This window comes from Macaca nemestrina, chromosome 8 (assembly GCF_043159975.1).
Source record: "Macaca nemestrina isolate mMacNem1 chromosome 8, mMacNem.hap1, whole genome shotgun sequence".
NCBI classification, from domain to species: domain Eukaryota; kingdom Metazoa; phylum Chordata; class Mammalia; order Primates; family Cercopithecidae; genus Macaca; species Macaca nemestrina.
The window spans coordinates 146,980,020-146,995,702 of NC_092132.1; the positions used below are offsets into that span (position 1 = coordinate 146,980,020).

Below are 15,683 nucleotides of genomic sequence, written 5' to 3' on the forward strand. Positions count from 1 at the left end.
TGGGAATCAATAAATTAATTCTGATTAATTAATTATCCCCAACATCACATAATATTACAAAATTCCATTTGTATTACTCAACTTCATAGAAAAAAGCTGAAACCTACAGAGGAAAAAATTCCATGTGTCAGTTCATGTGATACTAGACCTTTCACAAACTACAATCATTTAAGAATGAAATATAGGAGAATATCATGGGTTAAATGTGGCTTTATTAACATTAGGACTTTAGAAAGAAGAGATCATTTTGTCTTGGAGTGGCAAGGATAGGTTTTATGGTGTATCTTACACTGGAACATAAACATGTTTACAACTGAATAGATTAAAAAGAGGATTAGAGAAGACTGTTTGCTGGAGGGAATGGTATCAGGGACAGAGATATACAAGGTCAGGGTCTAAGTCTACTGGATTTGGAGGAATTGATGTTGCAAGAGAATAGGATGAACTAGTAATTCGAGCTGATATTCTCAGAGGCATCCATGAATTTAAGGGAAAGGGGCAGATGAGGACAGAGTATCCCTGCTCCTGTGTGTGGATAAAGGCATACTGGGAGAACCACAGGAAGATTCTGCTACTGCAGTCTAGGGTGAGCAATGACAGCTGCAAACACTAAGGACAGAGAATGCAGGGAGAGGTGTGAGGGTCTCCAAACAATGGGAGCAACTTGCTTAGCCTCGAATAAAACCCAACGCTTATTAATGGAATGCACACACATAGGACATTTATGGAATGCCGATGAGATATTTCTACCTTAAATAAGCCACTCATACGGTAGGAGGAGAAAATAAAGAATAAGTCAAATATGAAGCTAACCCTTTGAAATGTCATTTTCCAAGAAGAAAGTACCCTTTTCTCTGTGGGAGGATAAGAGTCTAACTTCCATAAATACAAATTGGGAAACACAGATGGCCCAATCACATTGCTCAACCTTCCCGCCAGCAACCTCCAGTACTTTTCCACTAGTTCACTCTAGGACTTAAACTCTCCTGTGTTTGACCTCAAGAGAGTTGAGTTCAACTGCTCTCCCTATTGCAAAGAGTTAACACCTATTGGGACATTCCTCAATGACCAATTTCTTGGCCTTTCAAAAAAGTGTCTGGTGCAATTTTTCTTTAAAACAAAGGATATTGACTCTTTAGTGTTGCCGCTGATATTTCGTGCTTGTTTATATGATATTCTGAACTCTGTCTACAACAAAAAAAGAATGTAAGAGATGAGAAAAGTACTTGTCCCTTTCCTGAACCTTGGCATATTTTTTCTTTTGCTGCTAAAAGTCCCATAACTCACGAAGAAACTTAAGATTATGAGAAGTTATTTTTCACTCTAATATTTCCCAGAAGGTCACTCTCACTACCTCTCAATGCTTTGAGATCCTGGACAACAGTGACTCCCCCACCCTTTGCACCAGCCCTCTACCCATGGCCACCCACCAGCTCCTGACACCACCTGGAATTCCTCCATTTATGAACATCAACTATGAAGCTCCCCATCCCTGACTCACCCACTGTCCTTCCAGCCTCTCATATAGCCGTCCCTCCTTCCCTGCTGATCAACATCAACAAGGCTCTTCTCCCCTGGGGCTGTGCATGGGAATCACCAGGGAGCCTGATGCCCGAGCTGCCCCCAGTATACCTGTCATCTGCTCTCAAGCTGCCCCTGGGACACTTGTCATCTGCTCTCATCTCCTGTCCTTGTGCACTGCACTATCTTTGCCTCAGTCTCTCTGCATTCAGTATTTTTGATGGTTTTCGGATCTCTTAATGGGGTCTTGAATTCAAATGTCAGAAACCAAAGACAAGCTAAGTTAACATTTTGGCTCCTATATCTTGGAATTGAGGAGGAATTTTGGCTGTAGAAATTGCTTGATCCAAGAACTCAAAGCATGAGTTACATTGTTGTTTTTACCTTTTTTGCCCCTTTGTTTCTCTTGATCTTATTTTGGGCTGTCTCCACAGGTGACAGCCCTGTGAATCATGGAAATCTGTCTATGACTTTTGTCACTAATCTCCAGGAGAAAATCCCTACTTCTTTCCCTGTTGTTCCAGCCAACTCCTGAGTCCCATGGCGTCCTCTGAGTCTGTCATTGCCGGGAGAGGTTGAGACTCCACCTGGCTCCCGTGCCACCTCTGCTCCCAGCAGGAAGAATTTAAACTAAGAATAAGTGAGGGGGTTCTTCAGTCACTCCTAAGACTCCACAGTTCCATGCTGCCATGACGATGGGCTCTTTGTGACACTTTGGGTATAAGGAGAGAGGGTTCTGTCCTACTTCATCAATATTATAGAGAAGCTGAGATTTACACACACAAAAAAAGGACACATTCAACTTCTCACCAAGACTGTGTCTTCTGTTCATCTAGGATTGTGTGAAAAGACACCAAAGAAAGTAGTAGATTGAAACAGCATGATCAGGTCTTCACTCACACATTTGCAGTTGGGGTTTGGATCCTTCCACAGGCATAAGAGGAGAGGTTCTGCTGGGATCCGAAAATTCCAGGGCCAGGACATTCATGCACAGCCGGCGGGTGGTGCTGGCTCAGCTGGGAACTCTGAGAAAGCTGAAGGATGAGATCCTGTGATGTGCTGGGGCCAGATCAGGCCAGCTCATGACAGAGGAGTTTTGTGTGATAATTCTTAAACTGTCCACAGCTGGGAGCATTTTAACCACAGAAATTTACATAAATTTACATTGCAAATCACAGTTTTGTTTTTTCCTAGAAAGCTGTTTGCTCTGTGTTCTCTAGCCCATCCTTGCAAGTGGGCTCAGTTCCTCTCCCTGTGGAATGCTTAGTCTTCCTCCAAGAATGGTATCTGGGCTCCAAAGGCACCAGTCCTCTTAGCACATGTGGACTGCTAAAAAAAAATTAAAATGCCATGAACCAAGTTACTCTAATATTGCCTGGAAGGTCACCCTCACTACCTCTCAGTGCTCTGTCCTGCTGGACAACAGTGACCCTTCATCTTCTTTGTTCCAACCCTCCACACCCTAACTCCTGCCACCACTCAGAACCGCCTGTGGAGGCTGAGAAGTCCTAATCAAGGTGGTAGCAGAATCAGCCTCTAGTGAGGACCAGCTTTTTGGTTCATATACAATATCTTCTCACTGTGTCTTCATCTGATGGAAGGCATGAAGGAGCTCTCTGGGACCTCTTCTATAGGGGCACTCATTCCATTCATAAGGACCCCACCATGCTGACCTGCTCCCTTCCAAAAAGGCCCCTTCTTTTAATGCTATCATCTCAGGGTCTAAGACTTCAACATATGAATTTCAGAGGAAAAATGTATCAGGCCACAGCACCATCCAACACAGAGAAACTGAAAGACACCAGTTCACTAGGGCCTAATCCCAGAAAACAGCATGGCGTCTAGTTGCATGTAGTCTGTCGGTCAAAATGTCACCCGTCCTAGACCCAACAGGAGAGAACAGAACCTTCCTATCTATAAAAAAGAGTAAAAGGATTTAGGGGCCATATTTGAAAACAGCTCAAGGAAGCTATTTCCTTATGGTTTATTGTAAAATAAACCTGCTGCAGACGTCTGCTGCAGACGCCAACACCAGACACATAGACAGCTAGTGAGAGGTGGCTGGGAAAGGTGGACAAAATGCAGGGGACTCGGAGCTCCTGCCTGTCCCAGCTGGATCTGCAGGCACAGAAGTAGCTGTGTGGCACAGGCAGCATCAGGACCCTCCCTGCAGGACGGGGGACAAAGGCCTGAGGGGAGGGACAGGGCGACTCACTCTGAGGAGCTGGGAGGTAGAGGGTACTTCTCAGAGCTCACCTCCATACAGCTCTGACCCAGGCTAACACGCATGCTGTGTTCCGTGACTACCCTTTCCTACCGGGTCAAAATCATAACCCCAGGGCCCTGCCCAAGGTCCACACACACTGTGGCTGCTGGGGCCACCAGACACCATAGCGTGTGTGAGAATATGCATGCTGCTTCTGGAAGCCTCTGTCCTCTCACAGCTACAGTCCCACCCACAGCTTCTCCAGAATGTTGGCCCTAGCCTGATGATGTCAAGGTTTTTAATTGAGTCTAGACTCACTTCAATATTCCCTAAAATTCAAATGCATGTGTCTGAAAAAACAGCTTCAATTGTGTCTACGTATAGTGTGTACAGTGTGGACACTGATTGTCTACACTGGCGGCAATCAGTGGAAAAATCAGGCTGGGGTTAGGGGCTATGGATCAACATGGAAGTGAAAGTACTATAAAAAAGTTTTAGACATAACAGCTTTTTTGTTTAAACCACAGAATTCTGCCAAGGTTCTGGTGCAGCCAAAAGAGAAAAGCAAAAAGGACCACAGAGAAGAATCCCTCTGTTCTAATTTGAGTGTTAGAGTTTGTGAATCACCTGGGGGAGGATGGAGACAATGCCTGGGTGTGACCTCAGCACAGACTGAGACCCTACTGGGGCTCTGGGCTGCCGAGTCCTGACCGCAGTCTATGGAGGAGGCAAGGATGGGAGCATGGCCACCAGGCAGACAGGGCAGCGTCCCAGCAGGGGGTTCCCAGTCCTGCAGCCAAGAATGGAAGGGAAGGAGAGCACAAGACTGGGTTGGAGCAGAGAAGGCCACCCCTCCAGCGACAGCAGCCATCAGTGACTCTGAGCCAGCTGGAGGGTCTCTGTTCTCCCTGAGCTCCCCAAATCGCTCTGGGTGCTGCATGGAAAGCCACCGCCTGGGCCAGGCCACACATCTGCGGCAGGGCTGCTGCACCCGCTCTCCCTCTTCCTGGACAGTGCCCAGGTTTCTGCAGGACACACTCGTGGCCCCTCCAGCAATGTTGTAAAGATTCTGGGCATCAATTGGTCCTCAGTGGGCTGACAAAGTCCCTTTGCAGTTAAAAACCAAATCGTCACCACTAGTGTGCCAGCCACTTTGCGGCAGGCCTTCCATGTACTGGGACATCGTGTCTTTGGAGACAGCTATACCCCACTTGTCCATTCTGCTGAGGCCCACCAATGCCATCACTCAGAAACCCTTCACATCCATTGGGGCCACAGCAGGATACAGTCTGTAGCTGGCCCAGCAGGTGATCTCTCCAGGCCATGCCTGGGTCCCAGGTTCTGAGTTCACGGGGAGGCCCTCACTACCGCCCATCACAACTCTCAGAGCCTCTGGACAAAGCACACTAGTCCTGGCTATGGGCTTCTGCACGTGTAGTCTTCCAGGGAAGGTAACTCCTTATGCCCTGGGTGGAGCAGGTGTTCTCTTTTCGTGGCATTTCTTCACTTTCTCCTTTAGAACCACACCTATCATTGATTTAGATGGAGGCTCCCACCTCACGGCATCACAACACTGGGGTAGGTTAAGGGAGTCTCATTTAGTTCATCATCCCCAAGCCACCAGCCTCCAAAGCAGCACGGTGGCCTCCTAAAGTCATGGTTATTAATGTCTCTGGATGTGCTACGGACACCCAAGGCACCAAGGTCCTTCCAAGTGCCATCACTTTTTAAATTCTCAACCCCATGGCCACCATCTCCTCATCACAATTGGGCTAGACCCACTGTGGTGCCCACCTTGGTGATCACAGAAGAGTTAGCTTCTTTTTCCCTTAGAGATAACATCATTTACATGTTCTCCAATAATGAGACCTCCCCACACCATCACAGGACATCCACCATCTCAACCTCAAACATTTACTGAACAATAAATTGTGGATGGATAGTAAACTATGATCTTCTGAGGACTGACACCCCAGGACCACTGGCACCCAGCAGGGCCACGAGGCTTTTGCTAGACCACATCTCTCCATTTAACAAGCAACTTCTGGCACAAGCTCCCGTTTTTACCGGTTTTAAAGGTTAGCTAATATTTCCCACTTACTCCTCCTGGCAGGAAGTAGGGATTATTGCTCCAGAACCCACCGAGGGTGCAGTCAGAGGCAGCAAATGAGGAGAAGGAGCCTTCAAACTAGAGACAACAACTACATCAGGCAAAGACCATATGGAAGTGCCATCACCAAACGTGGCCATGGGGGAGAAAGGCTCCAAGGAAAAGTGCGTGCGAGCTGACCCATGGAAGCACTGGGAAGAAAGCCCTGAGTGACAAGATGTCAGTGTTCTCCATGATTGGCCTTGCTTGGTATCTCATGTACACATGGCTTGTGGGGTAGCTGTTACACCCAGGCCTTGCAGCCTAGAGAGCTGCTGGGAACAGGACAGCCCTAGTCAGAATTTGTACTCCAGGCTGGAAAACTGGGGAATTCCCTGTAAGTCCTGTTAGAGGGGCTGTACCCCAAATACAACCTGACCTGTGTCCAAGGTGGGCAACTCAATTCTTAGATATTGAATGGGTCCCATGGCACCAATGCTTAAACACCAGCAGCCCTCGCAACCTCAGATCACCCTGTTTTAAGGATGAGGAGGTGGTTCTCTGGATGCACAGGCATCAATCCAAATGGGCTAACGACGCCGCAGCACAAACCCAGACTGCAGCCTGAAGGGTTGGAGCCTTGCATTCACAGAAAGCATCCAGACATCATCATGGACTCAGCGATACACCTGTTTTCCAACGTATTCGAGTTACAGATGGAAACCCCCTATGCCTCCCAGGAAGCACCACTCATTTTTGCTAAATGCTTCTCTGAAGACCCACAAGGGCTGAGAAGCTGTACAACACCAGCAGTAAAGTGAATGCCCAGACCCCCACTTCCCTTCTTGGGTGGTCATCTGGAAAGGCCACTCCAACCCCGAAGGCTAACGCTTCAGACCAGTTCTTGGCCCAGATGATCCTAGACAATTGTTTAACCTTGAACTGTTCATTGGCCAAGCAAGGACTGTCCCCTCTGGGGAACCACATGCTGCATGTACATCCGTAACTCAGGAGAACCCACAAAAGTCTGTTCCACATAGCAACAGAAGCCCAGGTGGCACTCAGTCTCACTGGGGTGTTCTCCAACATCCCAGCTCAGCCAAACGGCTTTGATTTGTTTTTATGGTTAGACCCCAGGTCCTCAGGACACTGCTTCAGAAACAGATTCCAGATCCTCTTCTGTGTGTGGGTGGCATTCCTATCCTAGTCTCTTTGCAGGGAGTATAATACGATACGCAGTCAGGCTGTCCCGGAGGCTTTATATACTCCCTTGGTGCAGGTAGTTCACCTAAGCCACAGCCAATGCAGCATAGGGTCAATTGTGTTAGGAGCCATGGAGAATCCAGAGTTGGTTGCTGCCCAGGCCTGGTCAGGGTTGGCCAAGGTAGACAAGGGGTTCCTCTGGGAGTTCTACTTTAACCTCACCTTCCCACCAAATTTCTCAACCGTCCTTGACACCACAATTGTTGAATGAACCCAACAGAAAATAACCCTAGAAATTAGGACACCTCATCCCAAAAGACCTTTAAATAGGGGAAGTTCACTTGTGCTCGGCTGCTCCTTGCTACAGAAGACCTGGGACAGAGGACTGCTGTCTGCCCTCTCTGGTCGCCCTGCCTAGCTAGAAGAGCTGTAAGTAACACAAAACTTAAACTTTTACACTGAGTTTTCATCATTGAAGCTATGCCTCCAATCTGACCTCTGACTGTGGGGCCACCCCAGAGGGACCCAGCGGGTGAATCCCCTGCTGTGAACATCTGTCTGGATCTCTGGTGGCTGCTGGGGGCATTGGCTACCAGCTAAGTTAACAGAGAAACTCAAGCAGTTTCCTTCTAAACACACGTGTCCTACTTCATATGTCCAGTAAAGATGATCATAGCTCTTTAGTACATTCTTTCGAGAAAAGCCTATTTAGGTCCTTGGTCTGTTTTTCCATCAGGTTGTTTGATTTTTGCTATTGAGTTGTTTGACTTCCTTATGTATTCGGATTTGCCCCTTCTACCACGTAGGTTTTGCAAATATTTGCTCTCATTTTCTGGATTATCTTTTCACACACTTGATTGCTTTCTTTGCTGTGCAGATGCTTTAGCGTTCAATACAGCCACACTTGTCTATTTTCCCTTTTATTGCCTGTGCCTTTGTTGCCATAGCCAAGAAATCATTACCTACATCAATGTCAAAAGCTTTATCCTTATATGCACTTCTAGTAGTTTATGGTTTCGGGTGTTGCATTTAGGTCTTTTTAATTCTAGGAATTAGAGTCCTGCCATTGGCTTCCCAAGGAGAGACTTTGCTAGGGACTGTGCAGAGTAGCGCAGCAATGAAAGCCTTGAAAGATTAGTTAATGTATGCAGTTCATCCCACAGGCACGAGCACACTACTAGAAAAAAAATAACAGCCACTTACAGCTGTCTTAGCCTAAGCTGCTTTCAGAAACAGCTTGTCAAAATTTCTCCAGACTCTACAATAATGTTGAATATCAAACTTTTAACCCCAAAGTCCATGTAATTCATTCAGGCAATCACCCAATATTATTCAATTTTCATGTAATTCACTAAGGCAATCACCCAATATTACTGACATTTTAATCTTCTCTTTAATTCATTCTCCATGTAATCTTTTCCAAATCTGTAGTGCTAAATGCTGTCAATTTTGGAATGATTTCTCCTTTTATAGCTTCAGTTCCAACCACCCAGCTGAACTCCAGACTCCAGAACCCATGTCCTGACATGTCCACTAGAATCTCCGACAGGTATCTCATCCCTAGTGTCCAAAACCAAACTCTTCATTGTACATCTCCCCAGCTTGCAGGCACCATGTGCACATACAGGTGTTGTCATTTCAGAAAATGGCACTAGTGTCTCTGCAGTTGTTCAGGGCAAAAAATAAAAATATTCTTCACATAGCCTCATATTCCATATTCTTACATCAGCAACTGCTGTTGCCACTGTACCTTCAACATAAATTTTGAATGAGGCCACTTCTTATCCCCTGCACTGCTGGCTCCCTGGTGCAATATACACTGACTTCTAGCCCAGGCTTCCACAGCCCTCTTGTAACGGGGCTCCTGCTGACACTTTGGTCCACTGTAGTCTATTTTCCACTGAAAATATCAAGGTCTTATCATGGTTTGCAGGTATGAGCCCTGGCTCTTGACCACCTCTGTCCTCAACTTCCCCCACTGTCCACACCAGCCACCAGGCTTTTTTCAGAGGAGGTTGTTAGGGGTTGAATTTTGTTACCCCAAAGTTCATATGTTGAAGACTTAACCCCTAGTGTCTCAGAATGTGGTACTGTATCTGGAGAGTCTTTGAAGAAGTCATTAAGTTAAAATGAGGTAATGAGAGTGGGCATTAAACCCAATATGACTGGAATTCTTACAAGAAGAGGTTAGTACACAGTCACACACAGAGGACAGACCATGTGAGGATGCAGGGAGAAGACGGCTGTCTACGAGCCAAGGAGAGAGGCTGCAGAGAACACCAGCATGCTAATACCTTCAGAGTTCCAGTCTACAGCACTGTGAGAGCACAAATTCTTGATGTTTTAGCCATTCAGTCTGTGGAAATTTGTTCTGGTATCCTGAGCTGACTAATCCACAGGCCAACATACAGGGTTTCCACGGCTCATCAGCTCAGAGCACTGGCAGAATCTTGGACAAGAGAAAATTCTTTGACAGCGATTGCAAAGTCTCAAATGAGACAGTAAGAATGAATAGTGAGAGATGAACGTCATTGAAGAGTGTCCTCCAGATACAGCTCAGAGCTAGTGCACAAAGTACAATGGTTACCACAAGAAAAACTCTTCCAAATTGTGTCAGTGTCTGGAGCCCCAGAGGGCAGTGAAAGTTTACCAAAGTGGTAAATTTCTCTTCTGCAAAAACTCTGGCTTCCTCAGCCTGACACCCTCTCTGAGTATGTGGGCACCCACCTTCTCCCCCACCCCATCCAGGGCCCCTGCCTCCCGGGAAGGAGGGTAGCCTGCTGATGCATGGTCCAGGTGGTGCGCCTCTCCTGCGTCTTTACCTGAAACGTCAGAGGCCGGCTTTCATTTTCACATCTGCATGGATAGACCCTCCCATATGAGCAGATTCCCTAAGAATGTCCACTTTCCTCACAGCCAGAGCAAGATGGCAGCTCTGCTTTACAGCGTTCATCAGCGCTGCCCCTGAGAGCTGGCCAATACCCCTGTCTAGCGAGGCTCTTTCCCAGCCATTTTCAAGATGCAACAACCGGGTACTAAGTCCTGACAGGCACTAATCTCCATGGTTCTCCAGGAATGAACAAATAAGGGAATAACCACACGTATCCACATGTATCCACAAAAGTAGTGCCTCTTTCTTAAAGAGGATGGGGAGCTCATTGCCCTTTCTTAAAGAAGCACTACTTTTGTGGATACATGTGGATACATAGGATGCCCCCACAGCTGTGCTCTTGTAATTGGTGTCCGGCAGCCTCTGAACAAGTGAGGAAGGTTCATCCAATAGTGCAAAACTGGGCTGTAGGTGCCCACAAGGAGGAGCCAGAGGTCCCCATGTTCACGAAGGCCCCTATCTCTCTCTGTCTCCCATCTGCTTGCCTGTTACCAGCAATAAATATGGTCATGTCTAAGCATCATTTGTCCCCTGGAATATCCTGGAATACAAAACCTCTAGTATACAACCAGATTCTGTTACTCTCTTCTTTTCTTCCAGGCCAATTCCCTTGCACCCTACTTTTTTAACACAGTTAAGATAATTCCTATGTTAAATAATTAACTCATCCATCAGGGGAGAACATGCCTTCTAAGAGTGAATGTCCATATTATGGGTGGAAATCCTCTTTTTGTCCTGGCCCTGAGTAACTTAGACAAGTAGACCTTTCTACCCTGAGGTCCAGCTCCTCAGGGCAGAAAGTGTAGCATCGACATCTCTATGAAAATGACCAGGACAATAGAAACAAAAAGGTAAGAAAAAAAGTAAAGAAAAAAATAAGGGAAAGAAAAGGGGAGACTACATGGCCCAAATACATTGAGTTTACTGTGAAAACGCATTTTTGGAGATAGAGAGAAGATAAAGCACAAGGTAAAGAGACTGAACTGTTCGTTTCCAGGTTCTCAAATGGAATCTTGCCCTGATTTGGGTCTCAATTAACAAAGCACAAGGACAGCTGAGCTTGTAGCAGGTGTCGCTGAGGATACAGGTCCCAGAGTGATGCCCAGTGGCAACAGGTGGGTCTGCAACTGCAGGGGCCCCTCACCTGGTGACCTTGAGGAAGATGGAGCAGTGTATTGGGCACAGTGCTGGGTTTCAGGGTACAGGAAATCAGATCAGAGCAGCGCAGAGGAGGACTGTGTCTGCTCATGGAAAACATATCTCGCAGATCCTATTAGAGCAGAATAAAGAGATTATAACTGGCCACCTGTCGGCCATTTAAGATCTGGTTCTTCCTTTCACGCTGTCTGTCATTTATATCACACAGTCCCCTCTCCCTGCACACAGGCACTCAGACTCAGAGACATGTACATGCACACGTACAACACATACATCCCCAGTTTCCACCTCCCAACACACTCCCCTCACCACACATGCATACATACATGTAAACATACAAGCATATGCACAGGTGCACACACACTCTGAAGTGCAGACTCCAAACTCTAATAGATCTGGTTTAGTCTCTGAGGCCGAAGCTGCTCAGACTGACATGCACAGGCCATAAAACCAAATTTTTGCACCCAAGACCCCTTGGAGAGAGTCTATTGCTCCCAATTTAGAGTCGAAAGACAGAGGCCATGATAGATGAAGTCATTCACTAATGATCCAACAGCTAGTTGATGACACTACTGAGACCACAGCTCCCAACAGACAGCACATTGGCCTGTTGTCTTACCCCAAGCCTATAATGCAGTATTCATTCCTGCAAAGAGGACACCTACATCTGGGTCCTCTGTCCCAGGTTGTTCCAAGACTAGGACCTGGTGCACTTTCTCCAAGAGGCTCCAGAGAAGGACAAGGGTCCTCAGGGCTGTGAGCTTCCTATACATGAATGTCTCTCAAGGGACCGAAGGATTTTGAGGACCAAGGGGAGTAAAAAGTCCCCAGCTCTGTGCTATCTGGAGGAAGCAGCATCCCAGGGCAATGAGCTACCCCAAACCTGTGTGGCTGTGGGATAGCGGCATCCTTTGGGTTGATAGTTCAGACCTTTGACAGTTCTCCAATCCAGTGGCTGCACTGATACACCTGCTATTCATGTTCATGAAGGCCCCTATCACTCTTCCTGTCTCCCATCTGCTTGACTGTTACCAGTAATGAACACACTTCTAAGCATTATTTGTTCCCTGGAATATCCTGGAATACAAAAGCCTATTATAAAACCAGATTCTGTTGTTACCTTAAGTATTTTATTTCAGGCAAATTTCCTTGCCCTGTACTTTTTAGCACAGTTAAATTAATTTTTATGTTAAATAATTAAATCATCGATCAGGGGTACATGCCTTCTAAGAGTGAATGTCCATATTATGGACGGAAATCCTGTTTTTGTCCCAGCCCTGAGTATCGGAGAGGCAAGATTAGACTCAGAATAAAGGACAAGAAAAACAGTATTAAAAAAAATACTAAAATTGGTATGGAATCAGAAATCTCAGCAAATAGCCAAAGTAATCTTGAGCAAAATAACAAAGATAGAAGCATCATGCTCTCTGATTTTAAAATGTATCATAAAGTTATTGTAAGCAAAACAGCATAGTCTGGCGTAAAAGCAGACACAATAACCAAAGGAAAGGAGGAGAAAGCCCAAAACTAAACCCAAGTATTTATGATTATTTGATCTTCAACAAAGATGCCAAGAACACACCATGGGGCAAGGACAGTCTCTTCAGTAAAAGGTGTAAGGAAAACTAGATATCCACAAGCAGAAGAATGAAATTGGACACTTATCCTGCATTATACCCAAAAATCAACTCAAAATGGATCAAAGACTTGCATAAAAGACCTGAAATTGTAAATCTAGAAGAAAACATGGGGGAATATCCTTATGACATTTCTCTGGGCAATTATTTCTCCAACAGGACTCCAAAAGCAAAGACAACAAAAGCAAAAATAGACAAAGGAGGTTACATCAACTAGAAAACTTCTGCACAGAAAGGAAACAAAGTGAAGAGATGACCCATGGACTACGAGAAAGTATCTGTAAACCATACATCTGATGAGGGGCTAATATCCCAAATATATAAGGAAGTCAAACTACTCAATAAGAAGAAGACAAACATCTCAATTTAAAAATGGGCAATAAACCTGGCCCACAGATAGATGGAAAACATACTCAACAACACTAATTATCAGGAAAATGCAAATTAAAATCACAAAGAGGTTATCATCTGTTAGAATGGCTTTTAACAAATAGACAAATAATATGTGTTGGTGAGGATATAAATAAAAGGGGACCCTTGTATACCATTGGTGGAAATATAAATTAGTACAGCCATTTTGGAAAATAGTATGGAGGTCCCTCAAAGCACTAAACATAGAATTACCATATGACCCAGCAATCCCGCTTCTGGGTATATCTCCAAAAAATTGAAATCACTATATCAGCCGGGCTCGGTGTTTCATGCCTGTAATCCCGGCACTTTGAGAGGCCAAGGCAGGTGGATCACGAGGTCAGGAGATCAGACCAAGTACTTACTCAAGCATATGGGAAACAGAATAGGATAGTAGTGTCCTTATCATCATTAACAGCTTGGATCAAGAAGAGGCATTAAGCATACAGACTCACTCTGTAATGAAAGCCAGGAGAAAGAGAAGCATCCAAGGGATCTTGAGGATGAAGGCAGCCCTTCCCCTCCCAATCACATGCCCACCTCCTCTCACTGCAGCTTCTGTCTCAGGCCTTCTCCCAGCAGAGCTATAAATCCAGGCTCACTCCTCACTCTCCACACATCCACACCTGCTCTCCCTCCTCCAGGTGACCCCAGCCATGAGGACCCTCGCCATCCTTGCTGCCATTCTCCTTTTCGCCCTGCTGGCTCAGGCTAAGTCACTCCAGGAAAGAGCTGATGACGCTGCAACCCAGGAGCAGCCTGGGGAAGACGACCAGGACCTTGCTGTCTCCTTTGAAGAAAATGGACTCTCTACTCTTAGAGACTCAGGTAGGAGACATCAGTCTTGCAGATCTGCAAAATCTAGAACAAAAGGATTGGAAACAGGCTCTGGTATCAAGTGTGGAAAAGTCTACCTCACTTGAGTGACTTTACTTAATCTTCCTGGACCTTGATTTTCTCATCTCTGAATTAATCAGTGAGAAGCGAACACATCTAAAAGATTTTCTTTCTTCTAAGACTTTTAGTTTCAAGATATTTCTGTGAAATTTGCTACTGTTAAGATAGAAAGACCTACACTGACTTGTTATTTGTAGGTCTGAATGGGTAGACTTAGTTATAGAGAGAATATTTTACTTTGTCCATTGGTAAAGCTTTTAGAACCTAGAGAGGAACCTATGGGTGTGTTTCCATGTAGGCTAATAGGATTGACTAAATCTTTCTACAATACATACTTAGATCCAAACATCATATTGTGTCTCAACATATACACAAGTATTATTTGTCAATTAAAATAAGTACATAAGTAAAATGTTAAAAAAAAAAAAAAAGAGAGAGAGAGAGAGAGAGAATGAAGAATTTGAATTTGGAAGGTCTTCAAAGACTCCTTGAGCACCAAAGTATCTGAGTCCATGACATGAGCATGCACAATGCAGCATCTCAGAAACGGATGCAGGTGCGTTAGGGAGCCTTGTTAGGACATGCAGATCATACATGGAGGTCTAGATTAGGGGTATGGATTAAGCAGAATGAAGAGTAGGTAACCCGGGTTTGAGAGGTATATTGTTTTACCAGGGAGCAATAATAAACATGTCCTGAATAGAATCAGATGGGGAAAGAACCATGATCTTGCACGACTAACACATAGCTCGTAAGATTTCTTGTCATTTATGACAAAGACATGAATTTTCTCCATCCTAACATGACTGACACAGTGTCTCTTGTTTAGACTATCTCAGTTAGTCTGGCTCTGCCTGTCCTTTTCCCCACCTCCCTCGCTGTGCCTGATCCTCTCTTCTTTCCACAGGTTCTCAGGCAAGACGCACCTGCCATTGCCGATCCCGTTGTTTGAGGCGTGAGTCCAACTCCGGGAGTTGCAACATCAATGGCCGCATCTTCAGACTCTGCTGTCGCTGAGCTTCCTAGATAGAAAACAAAACAGTGCAAGATTCAATCCAAGATCCTGAAAAAGGAAAAACACTTCACTCTGTGTACCTTGTGTCTTTCTAAATTTTTCTCTCCAAAATAAAGTTCAAGCATTCAACTTAGTGTGTTTGACCTTTTAAATTTTCTTTTCTTTTTCCTTTTTTTCCCTTTTGCTTTTTTATATGGTGGATTGTACGGTTCCTTTGTATAGACAATTCTGATCCACATTAAGTTAACTGGTCTTTGCATTCCAATAATGCACTATTCGAGCATCATAGAGCAATAACGAAATAGCAAAAATGAATAAAATTGGGTTTGTTGCTGTTGTTCTTGTTTGAGACAGTGTCTCACTTCGCCACCCGAGCTGGAATACAATAGTGCAATCTCTGCTCACTGCAGCCTTGACCACCTGTGCTTGAATGATCCTCCTACCTCAGCCTCTTGAGTAGCTGGGACTACAGGCATGTGCGACCACACCCTGCTAATGTTTTGTACTTTTTGGAGAGACACGGTTTCACCATGTTGCCCAGATTGGTCTTGAACTCCTGAGCTTAAGTGATCTGTCCTCCTCAGCCTCCCATAGTGCTAGGATTTCATGCTTGAGCCACCATGCCTGACAGGATATAACTGTTAATTGGAATAGTT

At 45.3% G+C, this 15,683-nt stretch overlaps 1 protein-coding gene across 2 annotated transcripts; it reads left to right on the top strand.

Moving 5' to 3' along the window:
* Window positions 1-7,349: 7,349 nt before the first annotated feature.
* LOC105468981 (defensin alpha 4) lies at window positions 7,350-15,156 on the top strand. Of its 2 annotated transcripts, XM_011719474.3 has the most exons (4): window positions 7,380-7,448; window positions 10,907-11,024; window positions 13,760-13,943; window positions 14,920-15,156. In XM_011719474.3, the coding sequence occupies exons 3-4, from the start codon at window positions 13,772-13,774 to the stop codon at window positions 15,027-15,029; spliced, it is 282 nt and encodes a 93-aa protein (XP_011717776.1). In that variant the 5' UTR covers window positions 7,380-7,448; window positions 10,907-11,024; window positions 13,760-13,771; the 3' UTR covers window positions 15,030-15,156. The 2 variants fall into 2 exon arrangements, with proteins under 2 accessions (XP_011717775.1, XP_011717776.1); XM_011719473.2 differs by lacking the exon at window positions 10,907-11,024 and having other exon boundaries at window positions 7,350-7,448.
* Window positions 15,157-15,683: the final 527 nt, after the last annotated feature.